At 50.8% G+C, this 23,565-nt stretch overlaps 1 protein-coding gene across 1 annotated transcript; it reads left to right on the top strand.

Moving 5' to 3' along the window:
* The first annotated feature begins 517 nt into the window (after positions 1-517).
* LOC128139038 (zinc finger protein 850-like) lies at positions 518-23,321 on the top strand. The gene is made up of 5 exons (XM_052780989.1): positions 518-725; positions 2,674-4,897; positions 19,099-19,170; positions 19,577-19,800; positions 20,206-23,321. Exons 2-5 carry the CDS (start codon positions 3,016-3,018, stop codon positions 22,885-22,887), a joined length of 4,860 nt encoding a protein of 1,619 aa, XP_052636949.1. The 5' UTR covers positions 518-725; positions 2,674-3,015; the 3' UTR covers positions 22,888-23,321.
* Positions 23,322-23,565: the final 244 nt, after the last annotated feature.

Raw genomic sequence — 23,565 nt, 5'->3', positions numbered from 1 at the left:
CAATGAGCATTAAAATGGAACATTTGCTGGTAACTAGGCACCGGATTCGGTTGCTATCTCCCCCCAGGGGGATTGCAAGCTGCTACGGACACAGAAATACTCCGTGAAATGCATCTTTCCTCTCCTGATGCTTCCTGGAGCAAGTCTCGGACAATCAGCCTGGGAGGGAAGAAGCACGCTTGCAGCACTGCAGGATGTTTTCCTTCCCACAACAACAACAAAAAAGCAAACACTCTCAGCTGGGGCAAAAGAGAAATGGCCTGATCCTGACCCACTGGCTGCCAGGGCAGAGAGGGCAGGATGGGGGACCAGAGCTGCTGGGGAGAACTACAATTCCCAGAAGGCAGTGCGAGCCAGGGACCCTTCCAGCTTCCCACCAATATAGCGGTGCAGAAGAAAAGCACATCAAGGGAGAAATCCCTCTCCTCTCCCTCCCCACGCTCCCGCTAACACCTTGGCAGCGGCGTGGAAAAATCCCTCCCGGCGGCGGGAGTGGAGAGCATCTCCCCTGTCCTCCTCCCCCCCTGCTCCTTCAACCTTTGCTCTTTGTCTTTGTTTGGCTTCACCCTTCCTCCGGTAGCTCTCACTGCACTGGCCACAGACTTCCTTTAGGTCAGCCCAGCTGCGGCTGCAACACAACTTGCAGCCAAGTCGCAAACACTGGTGTGCCACTGAGACTGCCCCGGAGGAGAGAAATGCCAGCCAGAGATTGATGGCCAGCTCAGGTAAGATGCTTTCGGCCAACCGCCCTTCGTTTCTCCGGGTAGCTCAAATAAAAGATGAAGCAACTCCCTGGGATCCAGTTCTGCCCTTGATTCAAACCCTGAGCCCGGTGGATTGCAGAGCTGGAAGTAAAGGCAGGATTTGGAGCTGTAGGATCTGGATACTGAAAAAAAAAGCAACACCAAAAAAAAAAAAAAAAAAGGAAGAAAGTAGGCATTAATTTCTTCTTTTACCCTGATCTGAATTCAGGGATTTGCTGCTTTTTGCCAAAACCCAGAGGCAATTGAAACGCTGCTGCCAGTGAGTTGTGTCCTCTCTGAGAGCGGTGCGAGCATCCGTGGCGAGGAGAGAGGCCGTGGCCATCGCAGCAAACCCAGCACCCACCTGCACGGCCCCTCAGCATCAGCTGGAGCCGGCAGGAGGGTCCTTGGTGGCGGGAGGCTAAACCCGCTCAGGGGGTTGATGACCTTCCCCAGTAAAAATACACTATCGAACTTTTCTGAGTCCTTTTCCCAGCCTGGCCAATGCTGAGGCTTTGTCTGCTGAATTTAAACCAGTTGTAGGTGTCACATAGCTGCTCCCCCACCTAAGGACAGGGTCACGTCCCCCCAGAGTCTCCCCTCCGCTAACAAACACTAGACCCAGATCCTGCTCCAAGCGGGTGTGTTTTGTCTCTCCTGGCTCAGTATAAATTTGCAGGTAGTTGTTTATTATTTTTGGTTTTGTTTTCCTGTGGTTCCTCTGTATCAGCATGGAAAATTCAGCTTGGACAGGAGTACCATTGTGCTTCAGTAGTGGCTCTTACCAGCACCAGTGGGTTAGCTGAGGGGAAAACACAAGCGGCACAACCAAATCTGAAGTAGCTTTCCCTGTTATAACTGTCCTCTGAAATCTGACGTAGCTGCCCACTTCATTTACCACTCTGACCTCTCTCCTCTGAGGAGTGTGCAGCTGCAAACTCTGCATCGCAGTTGTGCTCGGATGTTTATACTCCACATCTCCCATCGCTTGTCCCCTGATAAATGGCATCCCTCCTCCCCAACCCCCTACACCTTGGTGACAGGCTCCCCATCTTCTCAGCCACAGCCTCCCCAGCGACCCAGACCTCCAGGGACAGATTTCACCGACAACCCATGTCCTTGCTGGCAGCCTGCCCCATAACCGGTGATTTTGGCAGCAGCACCTTCAGCCAACAGTGCCATCAGTAAAAGCCTTCCCAGCCATGTATAGTCTTGTTGACAGTCATCTCCAGCACCACTGTCTTCCTTCCCTCAGTCTTTCTGGATCTTTTCTGTGCTGCAATTCGGAGTCTTGATAGGACGTGTTGCTCACATCTCTGTTGGCCCTGATTATTTTTTTTTTTTCTCATGGAAATACATAGGACCCAGACCCTGCTGTCAGTTGAACCCTCTTGAAAAGGACTTAAGGTTTCCATGTCTCACTTCTCCAGCTGCCCACTGAGGACACCACTGACCTGCTTTCCTCTGTGCATGGAGGTCTGCCAGTACAAAGCAGCACATCCCAGTTTGCAGATGGTGCCCAGTTTGGTTTTCTTCTAAGTTTTGGGGATTTTGGTTGCTGCACAGTCACTACTCAAAAATGGGACTAATTACAACAATTACTGCAAAGTGCATTAATTAATTATTTACTTATAAATCTTCTTAGTAAAAGGACAGAAGCCTATGCTGAGAGTAAATCACTAGTGCAGCAATAGTAGACCCGAAACCTCAGTGTCATTGCAGCAGCGAGTGCATCACAGAACCCCCCATCACCAGGGGAAATTTGCCTGTTCCTGCTCTCTCTGTTGGAGTCCAGATGAGCCTGTGGCTTCAAAGGTCTCAGGTTCAGTCTCCCATGGAGAAGCCACGGTGCCACCCGTTGTGTTTACACAGAGAACACAGGAGGTGGAGAGGAAATAACGACTTAATAATTTTCCCTTTATTTTTTCAGTCCAGCAATCTGAGTCTCCACGAATGTCAGGGAAGCCTCTCCAGGAGATCAGAGGAGGCAGGAGATGGAGTTACAAACATCGCATCTGCAAGCTGAGGTGGAAGGCGGCTGAGAAATGAGGAAGACCACACACTCCTTGTTGGCCCAGAGCTGGCGTACAGCAGCAGCACCCTTTCCCCTACGGGGAATAAAGTGCATCCATTAAAGTACACTTTGAAGTGTGTGTCCTGATGGTTTTTGTATCCTCCCAGACAGACCATCCCCATAACGTCGTGGCTTTTCTGTACCTGCCGGCTGCTTGGCAGCCCCACCACGCACCGCTGGGTGCAGGGCACTGCTGCCATGAAGGTCTTATTTAAGCGCATGGTGCTAAAGACGCACCCGTGTCACGAGTGTGGCAAATCCTTCAGCAAGAAGGGAAACCTGAAAAGACACCAGCGGATCCACACGGCAGAGGAGCTCTTCACTTGCGGGGAGTGTGGGAGGCGATTCACCACCCGGGGCCACCTCACGACCCACCAGAGCATCCACACAGGAGAGAGGCCCTTCTGCTGCGGGGAGTGCGGGCGCTGCTTTCGCCTGGAGATATGCCTGGTCGCCCACCAGAAGACACACGCCAAGGGTGGTCCCTACCTCTGCGCCCGCTGCGGCAAGAGCCTGAGCACAAAGATCTACTTCAACATCCACATGCGGACCCACACGGAGAAGAGGCCATTCGCCTGCACCGAGTGCGGGAAGAGCTTTGTGAAGAAGGGGACCCTCACCGCCCACAAGGAGATCCACAAGCGAGAGAAGCCCTTCAAATGCCCTGACTGCAGTAGGTGCTTTGGGCAAAGTGCCACGCTGCTGGCCCACCAGAAGATACACCTCCGCGGGGGCCCTTTCATTTGTACGGAGTGTGGGAAGAGCTTGAGCACCAAGCGGTATTTCAACGTCCACCAGAGGAACCATGCTAAGCAAAAGCCACTCGAGGGACACGTCAATGGTGTGTCTCTCCAGGTCATCCAGATTAAAGAGGAACCTGATTTTACCTTCAGGTCAGAGGATAGTATGTCGGAGAATATGTCCCATGAAGGAGATGCAGCTCAGGGGTGTAGCATACCTAGAAACCCATCTAATCCAAAAAGCCCTCCTTGGAAAATCCAGATGAAGGAGGAACCAGACCCACCCACTGATAACACAGCCAACATTACTGCGATAGCCTGTCAGAAACTTTACATCAAGGAAGAGCCACCAGAAAACCCAGACTATGGAAAGCTCTTTGATCCAAAGATCCCACTGACGGCTTTACAGGGGAGACAGCTTAAAAAGGAAGAAGAGGCTGATGAGCAGCATGAATGGGAAGTCCCCATAGCCAGTAACCGGGTCCTCCATATGAAGGAAGAACCACGGGAAAGCACTGACTTTGGGATGTATTATGGGCAGAAGCCAAACCTCAGTGCTATCCAGAGAATCCAAATTAAAGAAGAACCCGGTGTGGAGGCCAACCACCAGGAGAGCCAGAGCCCAAAGAGGAAGCAGAAGAAATGCTATCGGCCCACCAAAGAGGGGATGATGGAGAACCAGGAGAAACCCATGTCCAAGAAAGATCCCTCAGCAAAAGGAGCTCCCAAGGTTGAACGGATATTCCCCTGTCCCGAGTGCGGGAAGAGCTTCAATCAGAAATCAAACCTGACCAGACACAGGAAGATTCACACGAGCGAGGGGCCGTATAAGTGCAGCGAGTGCGGGGAGAGCTTCCGCATGAACCGCAAGCTGATCCGCCACCAGCGAGTCCACATGAGCGAGCCCTTCAAATGCATCGAGTGCGGGAAGAGCTTCACCCAGAGGTCAAATCTGGTTCGGCATCAGAGGATTCACACCAAGGAGGAGCCCTACCAGTGCCCTGAGTGCGAGAAGACCTTCAACCAGAAGGCCAACCTCTTCCGCCACCAAACAATCCACGTCCGAATGGGGCCTTGCAAGTGCACCAAGTGTGGGAAATGCTTCCCTCAGAAGCGCCATCTTATTAAACACCAGCTGCTCCATTCCCGAGGTGGGGCCTACAAGTGTGGGGTCTGTGGGAAGCGCTACCGGCTGAAGAAGTACCTGAGGAGGCACCAGAAGATCCACGCACGGGAAGGAACTGCTCCCTGTGCAAAACGAGGGGAGGCCACAAGGACCGGCGGTGGACCCCACCACCCTGAGCAGACAGCTCTGGCCCCCATGAAGAGCGAAGAGGAGAGCTGAGCAGGTCTGGTGCCTGCTCCTGGGGGAAAGTTCTTTGGGAAAGGGGAGAGATGGAGACAAACTCTGCCGGCCTTATGTGTGCGGTATCTGGGGGTGAGGAGGTCAACCTGAGGGGACAGTGAGGTCGATGAGGCAGAGCGCTGCTGGAAACTGGTCCTCTGCTGCTGTTTTCAGAGTACAACGCTCAGGGTATCACCTGCTCACAGCTGTGAGATGGGGCTGGAGAGCCAAGCCTCCTCGGAGCACTTGGAGATGGAGAGATAAGAGCTTGGCATCCTTCGTAACGGTATGCTTGTGCCTCTAAAGCATGCCAAAGTTGTGGATGCCAAAATTGTCTTGTGTGGGCAACATATAGCCAGGAGGACCAGGCAGGATTTATTTTTATTATATTACTGTGTTTCTGAGAAAGCTGAAGGGAGCCTTTCACATCTAGGCAAGTGTTTAAAGCAAGGGGCAACTCTCTGCTCCCTCATATAGCTCTGATCCACACCTTGATCTTACTGGGCTGATGGACCCTAGTCAACTGGATGGTACAGATCTGGAAGAAACTACTGCCAGCTAGACCAGAGTTTTAAGCCTTTAATCCCCCAAACCAGGCTCCCAGATTGGCTTAAGCCAGGTCCCTAAAAGTAAGTTATGCAAAATCAATGACTTGTTTTTCCAAAGCTAGCCCAGAGGCCAGCAGACTGTATTCTGGTTTGTGGCCCCACAACCCCACTGCGTGGATGTAAATGAGAATGGCTTTTCTTAGCATCGAGTTTTACATCTCTGATGAGCAGGTGCCTTTGCCACCACAAGTCCCAGAGGCGTCAGTGACTTCACCAGCTTGAGCGACACTGGTGCTGGTTCTCAGCCACCTGCTTCCCTACCTGTTACTGTGAAGCTCTTGGTAGGATTTTGACTTTATTAGGCATGATTTAGGGAATTCTAATCAAGCGGCAGGAATAGTTGAAACAGTCTTCAGACTTTATGAACTAGAGAACTGGAAACTATTTCCCTGTTGGGATGTTTTCCCTTCCTCTCCCTGGTGTAAAGGAGATTGTGCAGCTACTCAGAAGCATGGAGAGTTCAGCAGTCTTTATTGCTCACTGCTAATGATTTTGTTTGAGTGTTCTCTAGTCAGATGGATCTTTCTGTCTTGAAAGTCCTTGGTGAAGCAGAGACGTGGAGGGAATCTGCAATCCCCTGAGCCACTCGCCAAGATTTCTCTGCAGCACTGCTACGTGGCCACCTGGGCACTGCAGAACAAAGACACATATTAGGGTTTTTTGTGTTGCTGTGATACATAGAGTCCAAGAGGCAAGTGGAAAAATGTTCCATGGTGAAATAGTAGCTCTACCTCTCTGGTTTTGTGCAGGAAAAGAAGCCCCCTCCCCATCCCCAAGGCACACACCACTTCCTTCTCCCAGGACATATTGCAGATGGCAACCTCTTGGAGGCATCCGAAAGTCACGCAGCGTGACTTTGGGCAACTACCTGCTGTAACACTTTAGACCCAAGCTGCTGGTTGTCTGCGCTGCCTACTCTGGAGCAGCTGCCTCTCTAGGTGGGGAAACTGAGGCATGGACAGAAGGAAAAGAACAGGACAAACTGTTCTTGACCTTTGCCTTTACTAGCTACTTGGACACCATCGTGTTGAGGTGCTTTGTTGTGGTGACTCAAGCACAACACTGAGTACAGCTGCCAAACCCCAAAAGCACATAGTAATTATGGTGCTTAGACTCCCTCAGCCTTTGATGTAGTCAGGCCCAGCACATGATTTCAAACAGCAAAGCAAGCTCTGACAGCCTCTGAAGGAACCTACTTTTGTCTGCTCACCTATAAACTGTAGTGAAACTGCTTGATACGAAGCTTCCCCTCAAATCCCTCTGACCTGGTGGAGGTTCATTTCTGGGACAGAAAAGGCAGACGTATAGGGGAAAACAACACGTTTAAGATGTTCTAGGGGCATCTAAGGGACACCCTTGTTAGAAAAATGGGTCTGGGCCATATGGTGGGTAGATGCTTCACTGTAGGACTGGAAAATTATGTTCCTTAGGAAGAACAGGGCTGAACCAAGCTAGCAAAGCAAAACAGCCTCTGTTAGGCTTGCTGAGGGGCAGAGGTCCAACAGAGCCTTTCAGTGAGGAGAAAGAAATCACCGCGTGGCTGGCGTTTATTTCCTTTTCATTAGCCTAGCATAGGGCCGTAGAGATTTTTACCAGCAAGAGGAACTGGTATGGGAGGTTTGCCATTTGTATTATTGTGCCCCTGCACATAGACAGGGCAGTGAGTCAATGTCAGTAGCTTTCCTGGATATCACTGGATCTTCCACCATTGACCATGGCCAGTGTGGGTGTCCCAGCTTCTGGGGAAAATCGGGGCTGATAGTTTGTAATATCTCCTCAATAAAGTAATTATTTAAAGAGAAAAGGAAACAAAGTGAGCCTCTCTTCTGTCTTTTTTTTCACAAGCTATCACTGAGAGAACCACACTACATTCTACCCACAGTGCAACAGGTGAACAATGCCATAGCAAGATGCATACCAGTGGTAACCAAATGGGTGTAGCGGGTGAAGAGCCCTCTGGGCTCTGCTGATTGCATTGACCAGCTCTCCACTGACTATGCTGAGAGCTCAGACCACCACACACTGATGCCGGGGCTCCAGTCAGTGACCCACACATATGTACCATGTGAAGTGCCCTAAGGTGTCTGCATAGGGCTAGAAGGACACAGGCCTTATGGGAGGACTTGACCTTTCTGGATGAGTAACTGGAGGCCAGGAAGGGCATCTCAAATGACACCAGACACCATGGTGTGAGAAACTGAAACAGTGTCCTAAGTATGGGTGTTTTCATCCATGAGCTAAATTCCACTCTCAGTGTCCCACCTGTGAGAGCAAAATGCTCGAAATGCAAAGGGAGTCTTCCTTGGGTACCACTGGGATCTGCCTGGGACATTACACTGTGACTTCCTCAAGGACACCTCCAAAGAGATGCCTTGCAGTTAGTTTGGGCTGCCAGGTCTGGTGTCTGCTGCTGATGGTTGTGTTGGGTTTGGATCAGGACCATGGAATAATCCCAGCTCCATGAGAAAAAATGAATTTATCTGGGGACTGAACAAAGTCAAATCCTCACAGTAGCAAAATAGCCTTCATCCTTTTCTCCTGAAACCCATTAAAAAGGCTCCCAGATAATAATAAAATGCTTAAATCCAAGTCATTGCCCCATTCTCCACTCCACAGATTTTATGCAGAAAACCACACCTGTAAGCATTCACTGAGCAGTCTTGGTCACCAAGTGAAAAGGATGCCTACAAGGTAGGATTTTGCCTTCAGGTCTATACAGTAAATTCAGCGTGGTCAAGCTGAAACCAATGGAGTTAAATCAAAGTAAAAGTTATGTTAATGAAGAGAGATCCAAGCTGTGATGACTTTTAAAAAGAAATCTGGTCTTGCACAGTGGGTCAGGTAAGGATTGTCTTGAGACAATTGCTGTCCTATTTCTATCAATGCATGGAGGAATTTGGCTGTGGGACTTTTTTTGATCAACTCCTTGACTCATTGACTATCTGTGTATATCATCTCAGCATCAGTTCTGTCTCCAGCATTCAGCATGGCCTGTCTGGAGGAGACATGGAGACAGGCTGTGTTGGGGACCACTTGCGCAAGAGTGTGTATTTCGTGCTTCAATGGGATGCGTGGAGCTGATTGGCGCTCAGCATGTTCTGGTATGGTGGGAATGAGAGGGTCTTTGGGGCCAGAGCAAACATCTGCTCCAACGTAAGTGCCCTGGGATGTTTACTTGCCCTTTGAGAACGTGATAGTTCCCATGAGAACTTCTTCAAGAATCCCAGGCTGCAGGGAGCCTGGTGTCCCCACAGACGGGGAGTGAGGAGAGGGAAAAAGACCAGGGTGAAAACTGGGTGAGCAACAGGAAACTCAGTATCACATACATCTACACACGCTTTATCTGTTCACTTTTGACTAGCAGCCTCCATGGGGAATGAGTATTTACTTATCACCACCACCTTAGCTACCTCTCATCCCATCCAGAGCCAAAGTGATGCAACCAGGTAGCACCACATGGGACCAGGTTATCAAGCTGAACTGCCTGTAGCCAAGGCACACTTGGAGCTTCTGCCTCCATCTCCTGACCCAAAGCACAGTTCCTCCCTTGAAAGTGATTTCTTGTGCTGGAACAAAGCAAAGGTGAGAGATATCCATCAAAAGACTGAAGCTTCTGAGTAGTCCTCACCGACAGATTTTCTGAGTGAGGTCATAGAAAAATCTGTGATCTCCTTTTCTAGGGTCAGTGTTAACCTGAAAACAAAAGCAGCCCCTGCAATGGGGTAGGTGAGGTGGGCAGTGCTGGCCTGTGGCTCTCTGCTAATTGCACAGGAGGTGATTACAGCCCATTGCTATCCTTTGTAAAAGGGCATTGCAGAGCCCCACTGCTCACTCTTTTTTCCCACCCCAAGCTGATTTCTGTCTCTTCTGCTTCTGTCTGGCCTCTTCCCTGAGGAGCTGCTGTTTCAAGGACACCAACCTCCTCCAAGTCACTGCAAACTGAAGGCAGAAGTAGGAAGCAGAGATCTGGAGATCCTTCCCTACCAAGTCACAAGATTTTCTCCTTTTTCATCATCTGAAAAACAGGATAAGATGCTTTGCAAGTGGAATAAGATACAGACCGTTCTCATTTCTACATGTGTGTCGGCCTCTGAGAAGCAAAACAGACTGAAGAGTGAGGGTCTGAATGTAGACAACAACTTCTGCTAGGAGAGTAACAGGGTTTTGAAGTCATGCAAGAATAATCCATCATTAGACCTGTGCTGAAGTTCACTCGCCCTTAGACCTGTCTGCAGAGCAGAAAACCAGTCCCTGCAGGAGAGCTGGGAACAGCACTGCTGTGAACTCGCTTTGGGAAGAAAGGACTTAGGAAACTAAATGTTGATCTTGTGAACTACAGGCTAAGCAGCCCTGAAAACTAGTTATTCCTAGTCACGGCCCAGAGTGTTGGCCTAGGCTGCAGGCAGAGATTACTAAGAGCCTTTTGCTGCACAGATGAGCTGCAGTGCGTTGTGCATAGTCAAGGGCACACGCTTATTCAGTGAGTATTGCAGGGCCCAAAACTTCCCCATCAGAATGGACAAGCAAAGAAGCAGAAAAAACCTTGTGACAAAGAATGTGTCACGTCGATCAAGTTAATTTATACTACCTTTAACTAGCTTGGGGTAGGTTGAAGGGCAGAGAGAGGAGCAGGGAATGTGAAGAATGGCAGAGGTGAATGTAAAGGCTCTGACCGGATGGCAACACTGAGTTGTGCATCAGATCTAACAACATGAAGGAGAGACACAGAGCCTGGGAAACACCGTGAAAACCTGGGCTTCCCTGCGGGAAGGTGTTAGATCCAGATCAAATCTTACTTACAGCTTTGCCTCTCTATTAAGTTAATTTATTATCAACGACTTCAGGCTACATTAAAGCCCCATGTTAGATGATGCAGCTGATGACTCCATTTGCTGCTCATGGCAGGGTGAAGGAGGAACGAGCTTGTGGGTGTTCCCGCACCTTCCTGGGTTCTTGCTCCTCTCTCCAAAGCATCACCTGCTGGTTTTTTTCTAGGCTGAGCATCAGGGTCCTGAGGACACCAGTAAGCCTTAATGGCCCTGACCAACCCCAAATGGAGCTTCTGCCTGCTTTGTCCAGCCCCTGAGAGACTGCAACCCCTGGGCAGTGCCTGTACGAGGTTTCCCATGGCTCCCCATCCCTCGGGGAGCAGTCAGCCTTCACTGCTCCCAGATACAGAGTCAGGGTGTGTGGGACTGTCAGAGGGAGGCAGCAGGAGAGCGAGGGGCTGCGTGGGCATACGGATACCACGGTGTTCCCAAAAGCACCTGTAAGCCTCTCTGCCTGCATCTGTGCTCAAGAGCTGAAGTGCAGGAAGGGACGATAAATCAGGAGAGCTCGTTTCCTGAGCACGAGCCCACGTGGGGTCATTGTTACAAGCTGATCTTTAACTGCAAAACCCTCTAACCAGCTCCTTGCATGCCTGCCTCTGTCCACAGCTAAGGGTTCAGGTGTGACCAGAAGCTGAGGAGCTTGTGATGAATTTCCTTGGACAGACCACCCAAAATCAGGTAGCTCACACACACACACACCAGTCCTATGGATGTAATGGGAAAACAAGTCACAGATCAGCATCCTTTTGCTCACACTACAGGCAGCAGCATCTTAAAGGCACAAGTGGGACACAGCTAATGTCTCCAAGACTTTCCTCCTGTCCATAAAGCGGTGTATGGTAGAAATCACCCCAGACCCTATAGCTGTTCCTTATTGCTTGTCTCTATTAAAGCCCAGGGGGACAGAGAGTGGGGAGCTCCTGTGCCAAGCACGACCTGTAGAGGTTCATTCTTTGCTTTTCCAGCCCTCTGGCATGTCCCCGTCTTATGGTCCCTGGGATGAGGGATGCTCTCAGGGACCACAGATACACCTAGCCCATGTCGTCTGGGAGCCCTATTCCTGCAGCATTTTCTGCCTCCCTTTGAGCCCCTTTCTCTCCTTTTTTTCCCGGATAGTTTTTGCAAAATTTTGACATGGGTTTCCTGTGGCTCAACGCTTCAGCCCCTGTGATTAGTTTTCTGTCAGAATAGGACTTCTTTTAACTCCGAAGGACTTTCTTGTTAAATATAGGACAAAGTCTGTAGCAAAGAAAATAGCAGCCTGCTTTTCATTTTAACATCTCCATGCAAGTAATAAGCCTGATCCATCTTTAGCTCAACATAAGGGGGCCCCTTTCTGCTCACCAAATTGTTTGCAGATACTGGGGGCTCAGAGCAGCTCAGCTGCTAATGCACAACCTAACATTGCTTAACTCCACTCTGCTTGCTTTTCACAAATTAATTGCCAAGCACCCAGCATGGAAAGTGGCACAGGGCTGTGAAGGTCTGTGCTAGTGTTGCACGCCAGCATGGCCAGCCAGATGCTGAGTTTGAGGAGAAAAGCATTCTGCTGCCCTCAGCAAGACAATTCCCAGGGTTTAGCCCCAGTCTGCAGGGGAATTTTGGACAGCAGGCATGTAATAGCAGCATTATACATCTGCGCAGTCTGAATATGCCCTCTATACCCACACGCTTCGGCGTGTAGCTCTGCCAATGTGAATCTTTCATCCAGCAATATAAAAGTATTGAATTCTGGTAAACAAGCACCACCACAAAGAGTGGGTCAGGCTCCACCAGAAACGTTGTGCAAGGCGGTACGGCAAAGGACTGCTGTCGAGCTCCGGCTGCGTAGGAGCATCACTGACAGCCCAGCTCTGCGTGCCTGCCTGCAAATGGCTCCAGCTCCTCGGCAGTGTTAAGGCTTAAGCCACGGTGGGTTAAGCTGAAGTTAAAGCAGTTTTCCCCCTGTTACGATCTCCTCTTTCTATCGGTATATTTTGGAGACACTTGAATGTAGGTGCTTCATTTAAGCATCCTAACTCTGAGCTGAATCCCAGCCAAGGAGTCAAAGGCCTGAATTCACCCTGGCAGTCTCTTTGACCATAAGCTGGAAAGGGACCAAGAAGCATTTTAATGTAAAGGAGGAAAGGAAGTTTCTGGTCCTCTGGAAGTTTTTTCACCTTACTACAAATTTGTGAATTCTTAAAGCTGACAGAAAAGGGGAAAGTAGGACAACTAATTATAAAGCCAGCAAAAACTTCTGAAAATTTTTCAATATCTTCTTACTTCAAAAATAAATGCAATCTTTACATTTTGGTAGGTTGGAGGTATTTTTCTTTCCCTTAGAAGGAGTCAACCATATCCTAAACCAAAATGTTTCATTATGGGGTGAAAGTAAAAGATATTCAAAGGATTGTGTTTGTTTTCCAGGAAAAAATGTTGAAAAAAATTTTTTTAACTTTACCTGGAACAAACTCTTGGCTGACAGCAGATCAGATACTACCACATAGTCACCCAGGCCTACTTTAAGTAAAGAGCTCTTGAGATTTCCTAAGTGCTTAAATTAAAATGGTTGAATGAATAAGGGTTATAAGTGCTTTTGGTGGAAATAACAGGATGCATATTTCTAAGAGTGCAACAGCAAGAAAGGGTAGCAGATGTGACCAAGCCTGTTGTATTCCCATGGTTGGCTACAACCAGAGTAGTGGTCAGGAATGAAAGAGGGAGTAAAACAAGCACTCTCCCTTCCAAATAAAGTAAATATATAGGCAAAGACTTGGAAATTAACTGAAGCAGAGGCAGAGGGGATAACTCAATGCCAGGGCTCAGAGCTGAACACAGGAGTCCCAATATCAACCTCTGTTTGGTGCTTTCTACATCAAGCTCCAGTTCCTGCTCTTTATGGTAGCTAGGGCAATTCAAGTACTTACTTCATAAATGACAACTCTGGATGCGCTTTTTCCTCTAGCTTTGGCACTGAGATGCAGCTTTATTTCATGTCTTGCCCAGCAGGTTTACAGTGTGGTGGTTTGAAGAAAGTAGAAGCATCATGAAAGGGATGCTAAAAATAGGAACCAGACCAGGAATTGAAATGAGGAAGGAGAAGTGCAAGCTTGCCCCCCCCAAAATCTCAACAAAGCTGAATAAAGACAAGAATAAATATATGCTGGCTGGAAATTCCGTAGCTGTAAACATTCATTCCCTGGCAGCAAAGCACCTGGCTCTGCGTATCAGACCAGTCTTCTGGGGAAAGCTGGATACCAAGAACATGGCCATGTGGGCTCCAGACCCCCACCCACATCTGTACACCCCACATGGGAAAAATAAGGCAAGGGTGCCTGAAGGGCACTCCACCAGCAAAGCCAGTGGGGGGAATACAAGAAGGGGAAGAAAAAAACCCAAGCGTTGTGAGGAGTTACCCTGTACCAAGCCCTGAAGACACACAAGTTTATCAGTGTGGTACATATGGGAAGAGCTTCTTGAAGAAGAGAAATCCCATAGCCCACCGGAGGAAGGTCCAAAGTTGTCTAGAGAGTTGGAAGGAGATGCACCGGGACCAAGCAGCATCCTTGCAAGGAGCAAGACAAGCAAGGCCAAGGAGTCACCATCCCCAGGGCAAGGAGATCCATGCCAAGGATAAGCCTTATGAGACCTTTGCTGTGGTGTACCAGGTGGTGCCGGTCCCCAGATAAGAGCAGGGATATAGTAGGCTAAAATACTCACCATGAAAGGTGGCCCAGGCTGCTCATCTCTGCAAGAGGCTATGCTTTCTCCTCTCCATGGTCACGGTGTCTGGATGACCAAAGGGGGTTGGGGATGGCCAGGGTGAACGCAAATGTAAATGTCACACAGGATCCCTGCTGGCAGCCACTGTCCTGGGGTGGCGAAAATCATTGACTTTGCTCCCCTTCAGACCTTGAACCATGCATCCAGATTTCTTCATGTCTCCCACCTCCGCCGCATTTCAAAATAGAAAGAAAAGCTCTTTGAGAGGTGATTGAGAATATCTGACTAAGATTTTTGCCCCTGAATCACTTTCTGGAGAAACTTGTCCTTCTCCATGGCCCAGAAGGGACCCAAGCTCTCATCCTGTGCTCTGCAGCTTGGGCTGTCATCACCTCTGGGTCTCTCCTACTCCACGGATGAGAGTAACAAAAAAATCCCGCCCTTGTCCAGGACCCAGCAGAACCAGAGTCAGGCCCATCTGTATTCTTACGTTATATTTTGTTTTTCTTATTCTTGTAATATAAACTAAGAGGACCTTGATCCATACCTTGCTTTCAGTGATCATGGTTGCAAAGTCTGGAATGAATCTGTTCCCAGATCAATGAAGGGCTGTGAATTCAGTCTCAGGTGGTTTAGCTGTCTGTTTCTAGTTGTGTTTTAGATAACTTGGCTGTGGTTTTCCTCTTGGTTTGGGGACTGTGGGCTCTTCACTGCCACTTGTGAAAGTGTCCAGAATATGGTTGCAAGAACTGGGCGTTCAGTCCACTGTGTGTGTCTCTTACCCTTCCCGTGTGATGGAGTGGGCATGGTGGGACGTGCTTCTCCAAAGGGGTCTCTCCCCAGCTGAACTGGCTGCAGCATCTTCCTGTTCTCTCTGAAGGAAGCTATTTACCATCATCTTGCAGTTTTTGCCAAAAATTCACTAACTGCGAACAAGAAGTTGACATGCAGTCTCCTAGTCTCTCAGCAGGTCAGGTTTTGCTGTGTACTGCTAAACTGGAAAGTGTCTAGCTCTTAAATTTTTTCTCCATGAATAACACATTGATTGCACTAGTGACGAGGTGCAGCCCCAAATGCCCAGGCTTTGTTTCTAAGCATTATTGATGTATTTTGCTGCAGCATCCCCAGCCCTCGTGTCTTTCTTCCCAGCTAGTTAGCTGTGTCCTTGCTGCCCAGTTTTGTGGCAGGCAGTCTTTAAATCCCCCTTTTCTCTTCCACCCCATTCCATGAGGTCTTTACGTGGCCTAGATCCATAATATTTGCAAAAGAAATTAGAGCAGACCTTAAGAATTTGAGGTGGGAGAGATAGAAAAGAAGACTCAGCTGCCTGGAGCAGTGGAAAGCTCTTAAAGAGTTTTCCTTTTTTTTTTTTTTTTAGGGTGCTTTCCCAAGTCATCTAACTAAATTGAGTCATCATGCACCCACAGTCCCAAGAGAGCATGGGCACAGATGGTGGAAAGGAGCAGGACCCCCACTTTCAAAGGCTCCTCGCTGCTAATTGAGCGTGAAGCAGCATGAAGTTGCTACTCCCCATCCACCTGCATTAGGGCAGATGGTGTCTCCATATCTGGTCTTCACCAGGACAATTTGTCAACCGAGTCACCACATATGACCCCCACTGAGGACAAGAAAGGTGTCTGGTGCAACAGCATAAGGTCACAGATATCAGAGGACTTCACTTCTCCTTTGCCTGGGGCTTCCCCTTCAACTAGCCAAGTGTTTTAATCTGTCTGTGTCACCTCACTTCCTTAACTAAAAAAAAAAAACAAACCAAACAAAACAAAAGGAAACATTAAAACATCCAGTTTCTCCTGAGTTTTGTACTTTATCTTGTAACTGGGAAAAGAAAACCAAAGAGAATGCCAATGTCACTCTTTGTGTCACTTGGCAAGCCACTTGTGAGCCAGGAGTGTGACAAGGGGCAATCCAGAGGGTACAACTTCCTACCCAAAACGTCAAGGAAAACCGGAGCTGTTTTTTCCAGGGTTTCAAAACTGGGATATAATAACATTTTTTTTTCCTGAGGGTACTAAATTCCTGTAAAAGACAGAAATAATAGTTACAGTATTTCAGCCCAATTTTAGAGATGGGGAAACTGAGGCAAAACTTTGGATCTAAATCCAAAATCCCATGAGCAATCTACATCAGATGCACATCCTCATCCTTTTCTTCTGTTTCCCCATGTCATGCTTTGAAGCAGTTGTGGAGTCATTTCATCTGAATCATGCTGTCAGGAGACATTGCTTTGGCTTCTAAGTGATACCAGGGACCACATATTTGAAATCAGAAAACACAAGGACCACAAAATATGCAATGACCATCACAGGCTGAACTTTTTTTACAGTACAATTATTTTCATTTTTTAAAAATTACTATTTTTAAAAAAAGTCCTAATTCTGAGAGTGCGTCCCCCCAACACTTTAACCTGTACTACCCGAGCTGCTGTCTGCAAGGTGCTAGTGATAAATGGCTAGGCAAAGTGGTTATGTCTGTATGAGTAATTCGACTGAGGCAAGGACAATTCTCCAGCCCTGAGGGCACCAAGCTGACTTGCATCCATACAGCAAAACTCCATTCACAATGGCATCATCCAGTTCTACCCTGGGACTTATCCCTGGATCCAGCTCTGACTCAAGCTAAAAGTTTCGAGTAAAGACATGAGAGTTAAGAAAATTGTGCTCCAGTGCCCAGGAACATCACCGTTTCAGAGTTATGGATTGAGTTTTCCATCACCCCAAATTAGCACATGTCCAGCAGCCACCAAATGTTCCAGGACCTGCTATGTGACCCAGACTGGCAGGACCGTGGATTTACTGTGGATTTCTGTAGGCATCGGTGCTGCTGGTTAGAACCACAGCCCATTGCAGGCAGCCTGCTAACTGCTACAGAGCACCAGGAACAGGCAGTCCAGCCTCCCCTGGGAGCTGGAGACTCTCAAGGAGACTCACAGCCACGGGGAGGAAACAATTTTCTTGGACTCACTGGGTGGAGACCTCCCAGACCTGGGCTCTGCCACTGTCTCACCAAATGTCCCCTTTCAAGTCACCTACTGCCTTTCCCATTTGCAAAGTGTTTTGAGATTCACAGACAAAAAGGTCATAGAAGAGGAGAAGAGGATGGCTTTTCTTGCTTGCACAACTCCAAGGGGGGTCAGCCACATGAAGAGAGAGCGAAAGCATCGAAAATGAGGTCTCGGAGGTACGTAATGGTGACTTCCAATGCAAAGCAGTGCAGTTTAGCCACCTAAAAATAGCAATTCAAAAAGAGAACTAATGTAAATCAAAAGCTATTTCCAGCCTGCTGCAGCGTGGGCACTGCGTTTCCCTATAACAACCCCCAGCCAGCAAACATAGGCATCCTCCAAAGCGGATGAGCGGCATCCCTGCCGAGGACTACAGCTCCCAGGAGCCTGCAGCCCAGGCAGCGCCTGTGCGGGGACCAGGCACTGGGCAGCCAGGCAGGGGGACCGGCAGGGAGGCAGTGATGGCTGGGGATCCCCCCAGCCATGCCCGAGATGTTTTAGGGTTGCTGTTTCCTATCCCCAAGCCCCTTCTCTCCCTGAGCCAGCTCCTCTTTTTCTGTCTCTCCTCCCCCGGTGGTTTTTACATCACTGACACAGACTTCCTGTGAGTCAGCACCAGCAGACACGAACGGAGTAGCTGGAAGACGAAGAAGAGCTCAAAGTGGGTAGAAATAAGAAAATTTGGTCAATGACACTTGGATACTTTCCCGACCTGCGTGCTGCTGAGGGAGATGGGAGACAGGTCAGTAAACGGCTGAGCTGGGATGTCTGGGGCCAGGACGGGATGCTCAGGGCTGAACCCCTCCGTGGTGTCTGCATGTGTCCCACAGCATCCCAGGGCAGCAGCAGGACATCTGGGGAAGTCGGGGTCACCGCTACAAAGCTGGAATGTTTGTCAAGGTTGGCTGCGGTGGAGCAAACTGCACTGACTGGGATACATCGCCTTGCTTGTCCATGTCAGGCTGAATCCTGCCCTGAGAGCTTTGGCTTGCTCCCCTGGCTGGAGGTGACCGGTGGAGTCGGAGTTATGGCTGGTCCTGCTTGGCATGGGAGCAGGCAGCTTGGCTAAACCCAGGGAGCAGGAACAGCAGCGCAACACAAGAAGGGGCATCCGTCCTTTAAAATCTGCCTAAAAACCATGATTCTGGGGCATCTGTGCGACGTTTTCAGGAGTGATGGAGGCACAGGGTGGGAATGAGTTAATAGGTCCAGCCTCTGCCTTGCAAGGAGAAGCTGTGCCTGCCTATGGCTGTGCCTCTGTGTGTGTGCTGGTGTGGGGGGGTTATTCCCAGTAAAAGGAGCAAAGCAACAGCTGAGGAGCTGCTCCCATTCACGTTTCACAAGCGAAATTCAGGCAGCTGTGCTGACACGCTGTCACCTCCGGGAAAAACAGCCCAGCGCATGGAACAGCCAGAGACAAAAGTTTGCCCAGAGTCATCTCTGGGTTCGGAAAAGTTGGTCGCCACAGAGAGTAAAAACAACCTCCATTTCTCAGCCTAACTGAAAGGTCCCCAGAGAACATCTCACCCAACACCCATCCTTTCTCTTGGTGAGAAAGGATAGAGGTGCAAATGCCCTGGATGCATGCTGGGATGGCTGGATCAGGGCTTCCTTTGCCCAGCTGAGGGGTTGGGCAGGGACTTCTCAGGACGCCTCATCACTTTGGGGCACTTGGGAGTCAAGGAGCAGGGGAGGAGAGATTTTTGGCTGACTGGACCACCATCAGGGAGCCCTCCCCAGGAGTTGCCCCAGATAGGTTCCTGGGTCAGTTTGGTGCTGATTCTCCCATGAAGAAAGTCAATGGCAAATGGGGTTCTTCTTCAGCCTGGACTTTTCATGCAGTTAGGTCGATGCTGGTGGTGGTGTGACTGCACCCTTCATGGGTCAGACATGACAAACCTGCAAATTGAAGCTGGCACCAAGGCAAAGGTGGACCTTCGGCAGTCTAACCTCAGGGCAAGGGGACAGGGGAAGGAGTTGAGTCCTTGCTGTCCTCCTGAACACCAGGACGACCTCTCTGTCCGTTCAGACGTCTTCCTGGCCACCAGCCCCAGCAGCCTTGCAGAGCCCTGGTGCTGCGCAGGAAACCGAGGACATCAGTGTGAGTTTCACTTCTGCCTCCAGCCTGTCTGGCTGCAGCTGTGACCCAGATGTCCCTGTCCCCTCACTGAGTTGGACGTGACACAAAATCTCTAGAGAAATAAATGGGCACCTTCCGAGGGACGGGAGCCCCACGGGGTTTGCACAGCCAGATGAGCATCAGACAATGCTCGGGCAGTTTTGTTTCACAGATGTGAGATTTTGGTGCTCTCTGGAGGCTTGGGAGAACAACATGATATGTTCTAGAGATGAGCAGCTGTTTGCTGATCCTCAACATTTCCTTGTTGTCCCAGAAGGTCCCTCTCTGCCAGTGCGCTGAAGGAGGCTCAGATGATCTCAGTGACCACTCTTCACGTGGGACGTGTCTGGTCCTGGCCCCAGCCCTTGGTCTGGTCATCCTGGCTCAGACCAGGGATTGCACCACCCCAGAGATCCTCCAGAAATGGGTCTAGGTGTGCCCTTCACCGAGACGGATTTACTTCTAGAGGTTCTGATGACCGTGAGTTGGTCCCTGATGGTTATGACCACCAACCTTCACCACCCCTCTGAAGGAAAAGTGATGTTGGTTCCTGCTCAGAGATCAGCACAGCAGGAGGAGCCCCCCACCCCCACAAACCACCAGTTTCTTGTCGTGAGTACCTGGAGATGTGGAGAAAGTCCAGCCTGTGCCAGGCAGTTCCAGCAAACCCCTTCAATCCCCTCCTAGATTTTACAGTCTCTTGGCCTTTGGTTTTACTAGAATTAACTAAGCTTGGCTGGGCTTTTTTTTATGATTTTCATTTCCACATGACAGTTTACCACACTAAAAGTGGTTTGGTTTTTGGCTTTTTTTCCTGTTGGCCTTGACAATAACACCTGCCTTGGTTTCTTCTCAGGTTCAGCCCTCATGAAGGAAAACACAGGCTTTCATCTAAAGAAGAGTAACTCAAACCAGCGCTGGCACTTTCCCATGGTCGCTACCTCCCAGCAGCCCTGGCAGGCAGGGAAAACTGGTGGCAATGGCCAGGAGGACTCCCAGCGATGCCTCCCCTAGTGAACACCACCCGGGCCCCCACCTCTGAAGAACCAGGTGATGGAACAGCCAGCCACGATGACGCTGGAGCTCTTGGAGGCAGAGAATTTTCTCAGCCACACTCGGGAGAAGTCGTACACTTGCATGATTTGTGGGGACAGTTTTAAGCACAAGGGCATCCTGGCAGCCCACCAGAAATCCCATAAGGAGGAGATAGAGGCTGAAGGCTGTGAGGAAGGCGGTGTTGACCAGGCTGGAGAGCTGCATGACCAAGAAGCCATCAGAGCTGGAGAGAAGGCCAATGGGAGAGACCATAGCAAGCACAGCACACAGAGTGATCCTGAGAGAAGGGAGAAGCCCCATGCCTGCACTGAGTGCAGGAAGAGCTTCAAGATGAAGGTAGACCTCACCAAGCACCTCCGGACTCACACGGGCGAGACACCATTCCCCTGCACCGACTGTGGCAAGAGGTTCATCACCAAATCACAACTCAAGGAGCACCACAGGATCCACACAGGCGAGCGGCCGTACAAGTGCCTGGACTGTGGGAAGAACTTCACCCAGAAGTCACAGCTCATCGTGCACCAACGGATCCACACAGGTGAGAAGCCCTACCAGTGCAGCAGCTGCCAGAAGAGCTTCGTGGACAAGTCACAGCTGGTGGCACACCACCGGATCCACACGGGTGACCGTCCCTTCAAGTGCGGTGTATGCGGCCGTGGCTTCCGCCAGAAGATCACCCTCATCAAGCACCAGCGGGTCCACAGCACCAAGGGCACCCAGTGGGACGCTGCCAGGGCCATCGTGGCCGAATCCACTCCGGCAGGGAAGAAGATCTTCCACTGCAACAGCTGTGGGAAGGAGTTCAAGAAGAAGTCAGTGCTGGTGACCCACCAGAGGATTCACACCGGGGAGGAGCCCTACCCCTGCCCTGCGTGCGGGCGATGCTTCCAGCAGAAGATCCACCTCGCCCGGCATCAGCGGACCCATGAGCGGCCCGGTGCCCACGTTTGCAGAACCTGCGGGGACCGCTTTGGCAGCAAGAGGGAGATGCTGCGGCACCACCAGGGCCACCATCCCCAGCAAGCCCCTTACATCTGCACCACCTGTGGAAAGCGCTTCAGCCAGAAGGTCGGCCTCACAGCCCATCGCCGTGTCCACGCACGGGAAAAGGAGACCACCAGTGCCTCAGGGGGTGGGCAGCCCCCCACCACCCTCGGTGGTACCCACGCCTGTGGGCAGTGTGGAAAGACGTTTACCAAGAAGGGCAACCTGGCCAACCACCAACGGGTTCATGCCGAGGGTGGGGGTCACCACTGCGGGGCTTGCGGCAAGGGCTTCACCAAGCAGGGGGAGCTGACCAAGCATGAGCGGACCCACACCGGGGAGAAGCCCTACGGGTGTGGGCAGTGCAGCAAGCGCTTCGCCCAGCGTACCCAGCTGGTCACCCACCAGCGCGTCCACACCGGCGAGCGGCCCTACCCCTGTGGTGACTGTGGCAAGCGCTTCGGCGACAAGTCCCGCCTCACCGTCCACCGGCGCATCCACACCGGTGACCGGCCCTTCCCCTGCCCCACCTGCGGCAAGGGCTTCCGCCAGAAGATCGCCTTGGTCAAGCACCGCCGTGTCCATGAGCGTGGCAGGGACAAGGGAGGCGGCGAAGACACCAGCGCCAACACTGACGCCAATGCTGACACCGAGGCCAACAGCGATGGTGAGGCCAGTGGCAACAGCGATGCCAACGCCAACACCGATGCCAGCATCAAGACCGATGCCGATGCCAAGGTGGCTGGCAAAGATGAGGAGAGCCTGGCTGTCCCCCGTCGGCTGCTCCCCATTGGCGAGCGACCCTTCTCCTGCAGCGAGTGTGGGAAGGCCTTTGCCCAGAAGGCTCAGCTGGAAGTCCACCACCGCATCCACACTGGGGAGCGTCCCTTCCCCTGCGCCGACTGCCCCAAAGCCTTCATCGACAAGTCCCGCCTCGTCGTCCACCGCCGCACCCACACCGGTGAGCGCCCCTTCCCCTGCGCTGCCTGTGGCCGAGCCTTCACCCAGAAGGTTGCCCTCACCACCCACCAGCGGGTCCACACGCGGGAGCACCAGCCACCACTAGCCCCAGTTCCCCTCGGACCGCAGGGTGAGGAGTGGCCCTTCACCTGTGCCATCTGCGGGAGAGGTTTCCGCAAGGAGATTGCCCTCATCACCCACCGGAGGGTCCACACCAAGTATGAGCCCAACCGCTGCAGCAAGTGTGGGCAGGTCTTCCCCAACAGGGCCCAGCTCCATCTCCACCAGCCCTCCCATGCCGAGGACCGGCCATTCAAGTGTGCCACGTGCGGGAAGGACTTCAAGAGGAAGGAGATCTTGATTACCCACCAGCGGGTCCACACGGGAGAGGCACCCTTCCAGTGCCGCCAGTGCAGCAAAAGCTTCTCACAGAAGGCCAACCTCATGAAGCACCAGCTCACTCACACCCGCCGGGGCCCCTTCATCTGCTCCGACTGTGGGCAAAGCTACACCACTGTTGGACATTTCAAGAGGCATCAGAAGAACCACCTCAAGAAGCAAAGCCCTCCTGGTGAGGGAGAGGAACTCCCTGAGGACCTGGCAACTGGCCGTGTGCCGGTGGGTGGCCACAGCAGCCCCATCATTGTGGTGAAGACAGAGGCTGATGCTGATGACTATGAGGTCCTACAGGTCCCATGATGGTAAGGATCAAGGACTCAGGGAAGGAAGGGCTGATGCCTGCTCACTTGGGTATGGGGTTGCTGCGCGCACCACCAAGATCCATGGTCCTGTGGGAACTGCTCCCCTGGAAACACATCACAGTATTTGGTGTGAGCCAGGAGTGGAAAACCTGTGAGGATCTGGACTTCAGCACGCGGCAATCCCTGAATCAAACCTTAGTCAAAACTGGCTGACACAATGTGAAATTTGGGGGTGAGGGAGGGATATAAAAACATATTTTGGCTTCTTTTTTTATACCTTATAGAAGAGTCCTCATTTCAAGAGGTTTGGTGGAGGTTTTTTTGCTAACAGGAGGGCTGAGAAGCTCGGTTTTTTAAATCAAGTAAATGAAATCTGTGATTTCAGATATATTCACATGACTCCAAGAGCTGGAGCTTTAAAAAAAAAACAAACAAAAATCTCACCAAACATTATGAGGCTTGCCATCACCAATTTCCTGGCAGGAGTTGGAGCAGACCGTTATTGGTCCCTAGCCTGCCAGCAGCTGACACCAGCTCCAGCCATCCTGCAGACACATGGAGCAGTGCAGGGTCTGCTACTGTGGAAAAATTGCAGCCAGAAATAAGGGAGGATGTCATGGCCAAAGGACTCAAGGATGGGGACTCCGCTGACAGCTGGGGAAGGGCCACCGAGGTC

This window comes from Harpia harpyja, chromosome 1 (genome assembly GCF_026419915.1).
Source record: "Harpia harpyja isolate bHarHar1 chromosome 1, bHarHar1 primary haplotype, whole genome shotgun sequence".
Lineage (NCBI taxonomy): Eukaryota > Metazoa > Chordata > Aves > Accipitriformes > Accipitridae > Harpia > Harpia harpyja.
The sequence above is the reverse complement of the archived record's forward strand: the minus strand, read 5'-3'. Positions and strand labels throughout refer to the sequence as shown.